This window comes from Miniopterus schreibersii (assembly GCF_964146895.1).
Source record: "Miniopterus schreibersii genome assembly, chromosome: 14".
NCBI classification, from domain to species: Eukaryota; Metazoa; Chordata; class Mammalia; order Chiroptera; family Miniopteridae; genus Miniopterus; species Miniopterus schreibersii.
In genome coordinates, this window is record NC_138114.1 from 56,175,258 (window position 1) to 56,187,078 (window position 11,821).

Sequence of the window (11,821 nt, forward strand, 5' to 3'; positions counted from 1 at the left end):
CTAGCAGGTTTACATAATTCCCTAATAAACTAAAATCTCAATTAACATTTTAAAATATTTTTAACATTTTAAAAAATCCCTTCTATTTTTGTATGATTCTGACATTTTTTTAAAAAGAGGAAACAGAACACAAAGCAACGATCCCACTGATTTACTTGCCTGCTCCGTGAACTTCGGTTACAAAGGGTTGACTTCAGCTCCCATATCATGACCCTGCCATCGCTCACGACGAGGGCCGCCGCGTTCTCGTTAACCGGGCAGCACACCATGCTGAAGGGGCGGACGGTTTTCGTCACCCGGATTGCGTCACACTGGCTGCGTAAGTCATAGGTGAGCTCCTGGACAGGATCGGGATCTGACACAGTGTTGCTTTCTTTTAAATGTCAGGAGGCAGCCACACCAATATTGCTCATATTTCTCTTAATTTAAATAAAACCTCAAGTGAAAAGACTATCAGTCCTTCACTAATGGAAAATCTGTCACGAATGGCTTCCCGTTCTATAATTATTACTAATTTCTCCAGAATATAATTACCTTACTGATTGTCTATGCCAAGTTTAATTCCCAAAATAACAACTATAATCAAGACAGCTTGTTTTTAAATATTTCTAAAATAAAGGCTCTGAACAGTGACACATGATCACATAATGAACAGTGCACGACAGACCACAGTAATTTACAGTGGTCTGTAATAAGCCTGGAAATAACTGCACTTTACAGAAGATGTTAGTCACTCTCAACTCGATGTAGTCCATCATTTCACAAAACATTATTTTTATTTCCCAGGAAAAAGAGGGAAACTGACAATGGAATGGCCTGGAGACATATTTACTGCCACTTTACGGGGGATCCTAAAGCAGGGGGAAGGTCAGAAAGTGTGATAAGTAATAAAGGCACATACAAAACTGGGCTTGTGCTAAAGAGATATTCACAAAAGATAACATCTGCTTGGTCCCTGGAAATCAGCACTGTTCTAACACTGAGATCAGTCGTGGGCTTGTGTTTTTTATGCGCCATATCGTAACCATATCTACTTTCTCAAGGCAGGGATTATCACCAACTCTAAGATTTGGCTGGTATTTGCTTTATAAAACAATTCTAAAAAAACGATAATGGATATTACCGTGAGACAGAAACTCACCTGGCTCCTCATTTGAAGTGGTGAAAATATTATTATAAGATCTTCGAACACGTAGAGTTATACAGCCATTCTCATGTAGGCAAAATAAGCCATCACGCTGAAAGCAGGGTATCACCTTTAAATAGAGGATTCATTTGTTTTTAACACAGCAGATTAAAGAGTACATACTGTGAGACTCATAAGCTCATATTTAGAGAAAGAGATAAAACAAAACAAAAATACACCACGTAATCCCCAAGTTTTAAAACTAAATGAACATTTAAAAATCCTTTTATAATCATAAAAGTTTGTCTTTATCCACATAACTTAAATAGCTCAGTAAGTATCTCCAGACCAGTCAGAAGAATTTCTAGGGTAAATCAAACCAATCAAAAGTGTAAAAAAATAAGAAATGGAAAATAACATTCTTTATTTTTAATAAACAGAAAGTGGAACTAAGGACTTTTGCATGGTTACAGTTTTTCCCTATGCAACATTCACAGTCGACTTCTGGGATGTGATTATGAATCATCGGTACCTGCAGAAATGGGACTCCTGTTCGCTCTATGGCAACCACACCCACGGTTTGATTCACCTCAAGGTCAAGGATTAAAATCTCTCGAGGATACAGTAGCAACATGTGGTTCCGTTTGGAAGGCAGATAGGCCAGCTGAAGACAATCGTTGAGAGTTATGAACTCAGCACTGAAAAAAGCAAACATTGACTTTAAGCATTGAGAAATGAGTCAAAGATTTTATTCATATCAGAAAAAGCTAGTAAGAGAACCGGATTTTGTAATTTCCACATAAAAACTATCAATGAGAATGTATAATTGTTTATGAAATGACCAACAGGGCGAGTATCTAAACATAAACCTCTACGAGGTGCCAAAATCCAAATTATGGCAATAACGTTGTATAGGCTGAGTGAGATGTTTCCAGATTTCTGAAAAACTTAAAGTAGCAAAAGTCTATGATATAAGATGATAAGTCTATGATACACTAGGCATTAATAAGATAGTTTTATTTTTATTGTGCAATCAGAAGTACTGAACAGACTGCTGAAATCAATATTCAGGATTAAAACTAAATGTTTAGTGTGACGAGGGAACTGGATCGGAGCCAGTGGACTGGGTATATGGCCCTGGGTGAGGCACTTCCTCCACTCTGTCTTCATTTTCTTTTAAGCTGCCTGAAATCTTTGAAACAAAGTAGTGTGTTTTACGCACTCATCACAACGGTTTCTTCTGTGTAAATAAAATATACAAAACTACATGAGGATTGTAAAAGATTGTTAGAGTCTCAAAAAACATGTTAGTAATTTGTGATTAGTGCATACATTTAATCACAACCTTTCTAAAATAAATATATTCCAATGGGAACAGACATACAGTTATGTTCTATTTTTTCATAATAATAATATGAAACAGTTCTGACACTTAAAATGAAGTTAGACTAGAGGACTAGTGAGAGGAAAGAGGACTGCATTACCATCCTGGCTCTCCCATTTCCTGTAAGGGTGAGCTGAGTAACATTTAAAACATGAGACACAATTTCCTCTTTTATAAAAAGGGAACAGCACTGCGGGGCAGGACTGTAGCAAGATTGTAACAATGTCTGTGAAAACACCCAGAGCAGTTCCACTTGAAAGTGTTAATAATTCACTTCCCCAGACTCAAGGTGAACATGATTCGCAGGAGAGAAAATGTAACAAATATAAGTCATAACATAAAACTACTCAGACTGCAAAACATTTACTTATGATACAGAATCAATGAAAAATAAAGAGGAAGTTTTCAAGATATTTAAGGAGCGATCTTAAATTATTTGGCACAGGGTCGGGAATAAATTAGTGAACTTAACCAACCTATGGTTTAATATATAAAAATGATATTTACCTATAAATTAAAAATGTAGTTGTAGAGCAATTAGTATTTTACCATGTGTTTTTCAGGTAATTACCCACAAAGTCTAGATAGAATAATCTTAGTATATTAAAAGCAAAGACTCGTTTAAAATAAATGCCAAAAAACTGCCAAAGCAATAAAAATAAAATAATCATGGCTCTAGGAAAAAGACAGACATCTACCTCTAATGCATAAAATTAGTTACTTAAAATAAAATTTTATTCAGCTGCAATTTCTGGTATGAGCAATAACAGCTGGCATTTACCAAATGAATGCTCACTAAGTATCAGCCACTATGCTACACACTGAAGTTACGGTATCTATTAACGCTTACAGAGCCTGGTGAAGCTCCTTAAGCCACTACGGTAGAGATGGGGAAGGTGGAATCTGAGCAAGATTAAAGAATTTTATGAGTCACACAGCTGCAGTTTCTCCTAAAATCCTGGCCCTTAACCAGCGCTGAGAAACATCTTTACAGAGTAAGAAAAAGACCCATATTTTACAGCTCAAGGGAAAGCACAGCATTTAAGTCAGAAAAATGTATTTAAATGAAAAGCCAGATTCTGTCCTCAAATTTCTAATATATTCAATAGCCACAATGTTAGAAATGCTCATCTCATATTTCCTAAAGTACAAATCAGCAGTTAAAAACTTTAATAGGTAAAAAATCAGTGGGGGGAGTTTGGCACAACAAAGGAGCCGTGTCAAATGCTGAGTCTCCTCCTAGGGGAGGATCCAAGAAGAGCATCTTTCCTCATAAATTCAAAAGAAGAAATGAGAAAGGGTGTGACGAAGAAGAAAACCAACCATAGTACATGTTCAAAACTGATGTTTTCAAGAGCAGATGGCAAGTGGATGAATGTTGTCATTAGTTTCACATCTGTAACTTACCTGGGTTTCTCTTGCGTGATTAAGATTCTGACTTTATTGAGAGCCTTCTTGGCTCCCGTGGCTGCGGCCAGCTTGTTATGAGCTGGGCTGGAGTGTGGGCTGGATATGTAGACCTTTTTCCCGGGGCCCGAGGGAGGCTTGGATGGGGAGAAGTCGGAGATGAACACAATACCCTCGCTAGTGAGCACTATACGGAGGGAAGCAAACTGCTGATTAACGTTCAATCAAGTTGAGCACAGATTTTCTCCAATACTGCTTTGAGAACAAGGCAGTGATCATTTTAACCAAGCGGAACTGGCAGTGTTATACAATCGTAACGTAATGGGAATGTTCTCCAAGCTGAAGGGAAACAGGTGTCCCATTACAATTCATCAGGGCCTCCAAGCTCTGCATTCTCAATCAATGTTTTATGTTTAAAAGATACCAGGAGATTACTGGCGGATAGAACAAATGTTTGTTCTTCCAAATAATTCAGTGCACAAACTTTCATTAAAAACCTTCCCTCATTATATCCCACTAAATCTGAAGACTTTTCTGAATATAAAATTCACAGAAGAAAAAAATCCCACATATATACGAGGCTCTGCATATCATACTTAGCTAAGTTCAAATATTTGATCTGATCATACAAATTTTTTATGATCATGAGCTACGCGGCCTACATATATTTCCTTTTCTTCTTGGCATCAGACTGGACCTGAGGATGTAGAGTGTCCTTTTTCTCTGTAGATGGAGAGACCAACCTACCACCCAACACAGCCACCTGCCCACTCTCCACCCTTCTCCTCTGCTCCCTTTATCCTGGCCTACTTTTTACACCACCTGTAACCTCTTAACATCTTAGACTTATTAATTCATCATGCTCCGAGTGTAGGACCTGACTCCCTCTCACTAGAATGCAAGCTTGATAGGGCAGGAATCCTTGTCTTGTTTCAATGATATATTTTAGGTCCCAGAACATGACTCACACATAGTAATAGCTCAAGAAACATCTGCTGGATAATTGAATAAAAATATTTTCTAAATAATGTAGTCAAAGAGTTGGCAAAAGCAACCTCTGCAGGGAACAATCCCACAGGGCTTACTGTTCCCTGCATGCATATGGCTACGGCACTAAAAACACACGGCACCAATTAGAACAATGTTTTAAAAAAGGAATAACTGAATTTGGCCACATCAAATGAAACTCTAACTTAGGTTCTTTAAATGTTCCAGAAAAGCAAGTTTAATTAAGCTGGAGTTAGAGTACACAGCAACTCTCTCCCTGGCATATCTAATTCTACTCACAAATTCAACACAGCGGAGGTCTAGCTTGCTGATTCAAATTTCTAATTATGAAAATACCTGCCAAAGCTACAGGCTATGACTTAGAACCTGTATTGGAAGCTGCAGGTTATGATTTAGGACCTGTACTAGGAACTGCAGGTTATGATTTAGGACCTGTACTGGGAGCTGCAAGAAATGAATGAGGGGAGCTCAGAGATGTGCCTCTCCACTCTGCTCAGTTTTAACATCATAGACAAATGGCGTGTGCGTAACTTATCTACATAGGGTTAACTATATCATAAATACCTCAACTCATTTTCCACAAGAAACTATTACTCACAAGTTAAGTGCGAGGAGTCAAAAGGGTCGAAAGAAAAGGAAAGTATGTTGTCTGCGTAGCTCTTCTTCCAGAGCTTGGTACCCGTGTCTGCATTCCAGAGCACGATGTAGTTTGGCGGGTGGATAGCAAGCAGTAAATCTCGGGAGGCATCCTGGCTCCATAACCACTGAACGTCTATAAAGACCATACAACAGAATCCAGAGATCATCCACTTCAGAAATACTTGGATAGCATGCCCTTGATATTTAGTTGTGTTTTATTAGCATAATCCTTAAAATCTTAACTATCCCTCCTCGCCCCAATGTTGCATAAGTGTGTTACGTGTCAAGACTGCAGAGGAAAAGTTAATTTTATATAAAAATGAGCTGTGTGGACATCAGCGCCTCAAGGTCAAAACTGGTAAGTAATCTGAAATGTTACCTCCAAGAAGATACAAGCCTATTTGCAGTAATCGATACTTAAAGCTTTATGTCAAAGACTGTCCCAGGCGGGATGGCTAGTGTGAGCCTCTCCCAATGTCTTTGTGGAATTCCTCAATGGGATTTCAGTTTCATGTTTTTTCATAACAATACATGGGCTAAAGATCTAGTTCAGTACCTAGTATACACAGTAAGTACTCAAAAAATATTTTTTAAATAGTCATTTTAAAAATTCATTCATTCAAAACAGCCAATCAGTCAAAGCCTTGAGTTAACTACTATATTGGTTTTAGGTCCATAGAAAACAAACAAAAGACCTACATAAAAACGAAAATGTGATCCTCTCTTAATAGAGAGTGGGCACCGAGGGCTAACACCAGGTAGCAGTTGGCCCAGTTCGCTTCTACTAGAGCATAGGGTACCAGACTGTTTGCAGCAGCTTAATTTTCTCACCAAGCTTGACGGAGGCTGATGTTGAAATTAATGCATTTTACTAAAACTCAAACCAGCTGAGATTTGAGGAACTATGCCCAAAAATACATTGATAAGGGTAAAAGACTAGATTCGGGTCAGAACAGGCTAAACACAATCAAGAGTTAAGTGGGGAATGGTGAGGCTAAGTGAATGGGGGAAAACCACTCTAAGAGTAAGTGTGTAATACAAACAGCAGAGCGCGGACTCTCCTCACCCTGAATAGGCTTGGCATGCTCCTGGATCTCACACTGAGCTACGCCTGCTGCCACATCCCAAACGATGATTTTCCCACTGACATCGGCAGAAGCTAGGCGCAAGGAATACGGTGAGCCAATGTGATGGTGGTAATTTTCTCTGGCCCACTTAACCTAGTATCAAGAAATCAAATCAAGTAAATTCTTGCACTGGATGAAATTAAACATAACCTTTATGAAACATCAACCCAAACCCATACTATTACAAAAATATTTAGGAAGAACAAAACAGTAAAATGGTTTCCATCTTGAAAGTTAGACATTTTATTATTTATGATTTTTTTAAAGTTGCAATTAAAATATTTTTGAAAACATCACCATGTTCCTGCCTTTAAAATATGAAAGATGATGCATAGCCTTAATATTCTGGGAAATTAGGGAAAAACCCCAGAACACCATGTCATAAAACAGTAATGACCAACGGTGTTGATCATTCCAATGATCAAATGTTACAATCATAAAATCTAATTATGACAGAATATCTAAAATCCCAAATTGCTAAGTAGGAGGTTTTCCTACATTCTATTCTCCTAATTACAAGGAGATACCTTAGAGCTATAAAAACCTTGCAGAGAGAAAAATAGGAAAAAACAAAATCAAACAAAAACCTCTGGCTGTCCCTCTTTCATAAAATTGGAAAAAGCAAAATGATGTTACGTACCTCCAGCAACATCATTTAAGAACAGAATTTTCAAAATAAAAACCATAAAAGTTCCAGTGCAAATCAGGTCAATCTTACAAACCTTTCAGGGCAGGTGAGCATCTCTGGCTGCCTCCTCCATCAGCCCTACAGGGGGATCCCGTCGCTAAGCCCTATGCACACTACTTACCTTTGTGCATGTTCTTCCTCTTTCCTGCGCTGCTCCTCCCCCAATTTTCCATTTGTCTACCTACAATTTATGGGCGCCTAAAATGAAGACTTCTGTGATCCTCCCCAGATCCCTACAACTAGGTAGTATGTAGACTCTTGGTCTTCATATTATGCAACTCTCATCACACTGTTCGTGTTCTGTTTCCACTCTTCCTCACGAGACAATGAATTGCCTGAGAGCTTTCATCTCTCTCTCTCTCTTTAGCACTGGCTATGTGCTCAAAACTAATAATGAATGAGCAGTCCAGCAAATGGCAGAATTGGTGTTTTCCATCAGCTTTAAAATGACCTAAGAACCAGCATTTAATAGATCATCCTGGATGGACATTAAGTCATATGCATGGAAATACTAGGTTAACCCCAAATAAGTTATCATATTTAAAAGTTACCCAACATTTATACATATGACTCAATGAGAGTTTAGTGCTATTTAAAACTTTAGAACTGACAACAGGTTATAGGGCCTGAGTGGAATCTGACTTACCTTCACAACATCAGCTTTATGCTTTTCTAAAACTTGAAGAGTCTGGGCAGTACTGGAATCGATCACCACCACGAGCGAGTGACATCCATAAGCAATTAAACCTTGCCAGCCCCTAAAACAACAGCAATGTTAAACTTTAAGTAAAACAAAGCAAGAGGCCTCTTGCCAAGAGGCATCCTAAATATACAACAGATCTAATATGTACGACCATTCGTAAAATTATTATTTAAGCCCCGAGGTCAGCATTTTACATTATCTCATTTAAACTGAAGGTTTAGCTAAGCTAAAAAATGCTTGTTGAAATTCGTTTTTCATTTGAGTAGAAAAGGTCCTGAGAGAGATGCACACAGAGGTGTGAGAAAGTATAAAGCAAGCAGGTCCTCTGTCTGTCCTGGAGGGCATCTCCGAGTCTCACTCGGCCTGGAGTCCTGGGCACCCAGCAGGTGCCTGGGGCCTCCTGCACGATGTCTGTGATTCCTCCTGCTCCTTCCAACCAGGTAACAGGACAAACCCCGTGCAGGCTGCAGTCCTCTTGCCAGGGTTCCCAGCAGCCTCCCTAGAGAATGTTGCCTTATACTAGTGTAACTATTAATTTTCAGAGCTGCAGTGTTACCTGACAGTCAAGAGATAAAAGTGAAATGAAGGACAAGTGAGCGAACAGGTGTCCGGCGCAGGGTGGCACATTCTGGAAAGTAGGAAGGTAAGGGGACAGGAGGGAAAAGAGGGCAGAATGGGGACGAGGGGGCGGCCGGGTGCCACAGCGGAGAGAGAAGGGCCGGGAGACGACAGGCCGGGAGGGGAGAGGGGCCGGGAGGGGAGAGGGGCCGGGAGGGGAGAGGGGCCGGGGCCAGGCCGGGAGAGGGGCGGGAGGGGAGAGGGGCCGGGAGGGGAGAGGGGCCGGGGCCAGGCCGGGAGAGGGGCGGGAGGGGAGAGGGGCCGGGAGGGGAGAGGGGCCGGGAGGGGAGAGGGGCCGGGAGGGGAGAGGGGCCGGGACCGGGCCGGGAGAGGGGCCGGGAGGCGAGAGGGCCTGGGGCCGGGAGGGGAGGGCCTGGGAGGGGAGAGGGGCCGGGCCGGGAGAGGGGCCGGGACCGGGCCGGGAGAGGGGCCGGGAGGCGAGAGGGCCTGGGGCCGGGAGGGGAGGGCCTGGGAGGGGAGAGGGGCCGGGCCGGGAGAGGGGCCGGGAGGGGAGGGCCTGGGGGGGGGGCGCAACGGGACGCTTAAGGCAGGTGCGGGGAGGACACACAGAGGCGAGGAAAGGGGCTGACACATTTGCCCAGGGACCGTTCCCACGCGGGGTATTTACTGCTTTTATAGCAACAACAAATCCAGCTCCGAGGACAAAGTCCCTTTAACGTGAGGGCGGCGCCCGCTCTGGACGAGGCCGAACTCGTCGGGGTGAAACCTCCGGCTGTTCCCCTTCCCCTCCAACTCCGGCCGGCCCGCGGCCTCGAGCGCGGCGCCCTCACCAGTCCACCGCCGCCTTGTTGTGGGCGTTGAGGGCCCCGGTGAGGGTGCGGGACGACACCTTGAAGTTCACCGTCAGCGGCAACATCGCCGCGGCCCAGCTGGCGCTCCGGGCGACCGGCAGTCCGGAAGCGGCGCCATGCACTTCCGTTCCAAACTCAGTCCGGGCGGCTCCGCGGGCTCCGCCCATTGGTTCCGCCGGATCCAAGGTTTCACGGCTCCTGGAGATCCCAGACCTCGTTCCACCGCCTTCCGGGTTCCACCGCCTTCCGGGTTCCGGCGCCTTCAGGGTTCCGCCGCCTTCCGGGTTCCGGCGCCTTCAGGGTTCCGCCGCCCTGGGGTTCCGCCGCCGGGCACAGGCCTGGGCTGTGCCTTGGAAGGAGCGATGCCCCCCTCCAAGCACGTCTGTTTTCTTCACACTGAGACCGCGTAGGCCTCCACCTTGCTGCAAACCATGAAGAGAGAGCTGAAAACTCCCAACCAGCCTTTCTGCCTTAGCTCAGTTGCCTCGGGGCGGCCGCCAACGCCAGGCGCTGTTGCAGGCACGGGCTGCAGACGGGGTGCAGACGGGGTGCAGCGACGGGGTGCAGACGGGGACGCCCGGCCCTGTCCTCACGCAGCTCCGAGGGCCAGTGAATGAGGGGGGTTAACTGGGTGAAATGGAGAAAGCGAGTTAGATCGACGGCTCCAATGCAAAGATTTCCAAGCATGGGGAACACTCCATATCTGGTTTGGGAAACACCTGAAAAAAAACAGCCTGAGGCCGAGCGCCAGTGCGTCTGCGGGAATAGCTGTCACCCCGCAGTTCCTGCCCCAGCTCTGGGTCACACTGGGCCCCCTGCCCCGCGCTGCCTCGCTGCCCCGCACCTTCCAGCAGCGACCCTCGCAGACGTGTCTCTCCCTGCACTTAGTTCCTTGGCCCACAAAAGGGACAGCATATCGGTGATTTTGTCGTCACGGGTCTTGGTGTCCACCGATCGCTCATAAAGCTGCGCTCTCGAGGATCCCCCCGGTGCCCACCCGTGGTCTAGCCCCTGAGCGTGTTTTGGCTCCTAGGTCTCCAGCGACTCCTCGCTGTGGCTGCCCCCCCCCACCTTCCCCGTGCCACGCCCTTTCCTGGCCATGCTTCTGGGCCCACCAGAAGTGCCCATGACCACAGCCATAAATTTATCAACCCCTTATTACAAATCTTTGATGCCTCTTGTGACAAAGGTTGCTAATTGGCTCCCAAAATTCATGCCCGGTCTCTCATGGGAACAGCCGCAGTTTGTATCTGGTCCTCGCTGTCTCCGGGGGCCCACCTAATGGACCTGCCAGCACTTCTTCCTGGGGCCCCTGGGCTTCTGTTGGGGTGAGCTTGTCCACTTATTGCCTGTTGTTAAAGGAAGAATAAACTAGAGGACTTTCTTATTTGATTCCTCCTTCAGAATTTTATTAGTCGAAATAAGCAGTGTCTTAACATCGTAGTCATGGATAGCACTTCGTAAATTAGATTAGCCTAACCAGGTTGCATCTGGTGCGTAATCATGATTTCTTAGAGGGGAAAAAAAAAAGACTCTATTGATTTCTCGTCTTAACAAGCTTGGTCTTTGGTGGAAATAGATTGTGAGACATTGTAACAGGTTTAAGAATTCCATTGTCTGGACTTTCACAGAACCCTCCAATTGTTTTCACCACTGTTACTTTGAATCTCTCAGTGTCATACTTGGGTTTCTACCCCAGGTAGATGAGTGACTTGTAATTTGAGACATAATTCAAGACAACTAATTCAAACCTGCCCTATAATGAGGCTTGAATGTGGACTGAATCGGGAGGCCCAGACTCCAGCATAAGACAGAGCAGGGAGCTCCCAGTGCCCTGAACTATGCTGAAAGTGCTTGCTTCAGGACCATCTATCTCATTTTACCCTTTTGAAATACAAAGAACAATCTAAGAACTTAAAAAATATATATTCATACTCTTCATTTGCTAGTGTAATTATTTTTGTATTTACACACTTCTCCAAGTGCTTGCCAAATGAAGATATATTTTACATAGTTGCATAATACACATACATCTTGTTCCTTTTTTCTTTGAACATTCTATCATAATCATATTTATAATATTAATATAATTATCATTTGATTGATTTCACAATATTTGGTAGAGTTATTTGGCTATTCCACTAGTATCTGATATTTAAGTTAATTCCAGTTTTTTTAAAAAAAATAAAGATAAAGTTACAGTAAATATAGGGCTTATAGTTGGTTTTAATTCTATTAAGTCATGTCTTAAAAATAATTCACAGGCGTGAATATAATTATCTTTTTTTACTATTGAAATTTTTAAATTA

At 43.4% G+C, this 11,821-nt stretch overlaps 1 protein-coding gene across 1 annotated transcript in view; it reads right to left on the reverse strand.

The window, feature by feature from the left end:
• The window catches only part of WDR11 (WD repeat domain 11), a 39,236-nt gene extending 29,599 nt beyond the window's left edge, over positions 1–9,637 (reverse strand). The window contains exons 1-8 of the mRNA XM_081158039.1: positions 9,492–9,637; positions 8,026–8,137; positions 6,631–6,784; positions 5,524–5,697; positions 3,918–4,104; positions 1,659–1,824; positions 1,142–1,256; positions 160–373 (exon numbers count right to left, since the gene is read on the reverse strand). Coding sequence (XP_081014165.1) covers positions 160–373; positions 1,142–1,256; positions 1,659–1,824; positions 3,918–4,104; positions 5,524–5,697; positions 6,631–6,784; positions 8,026–8,137; positions 9,492–9,577 — 1,208 coding nt within the window. The 5' untranslated portion in view covers positions 9,578–9,637. The remainder of the gene's footprint in view (positions 1–159; positions 374–1,141; positions 1,257–1,658; positions 1,825–3,917; positions 4,105–5,523; positions 5,698–6,630; positions 6,785–8,025; positions 8,138–9,491) is intronic.
• Positions 9,638–11,821: the final 2,184 nt, after the last annotated feature.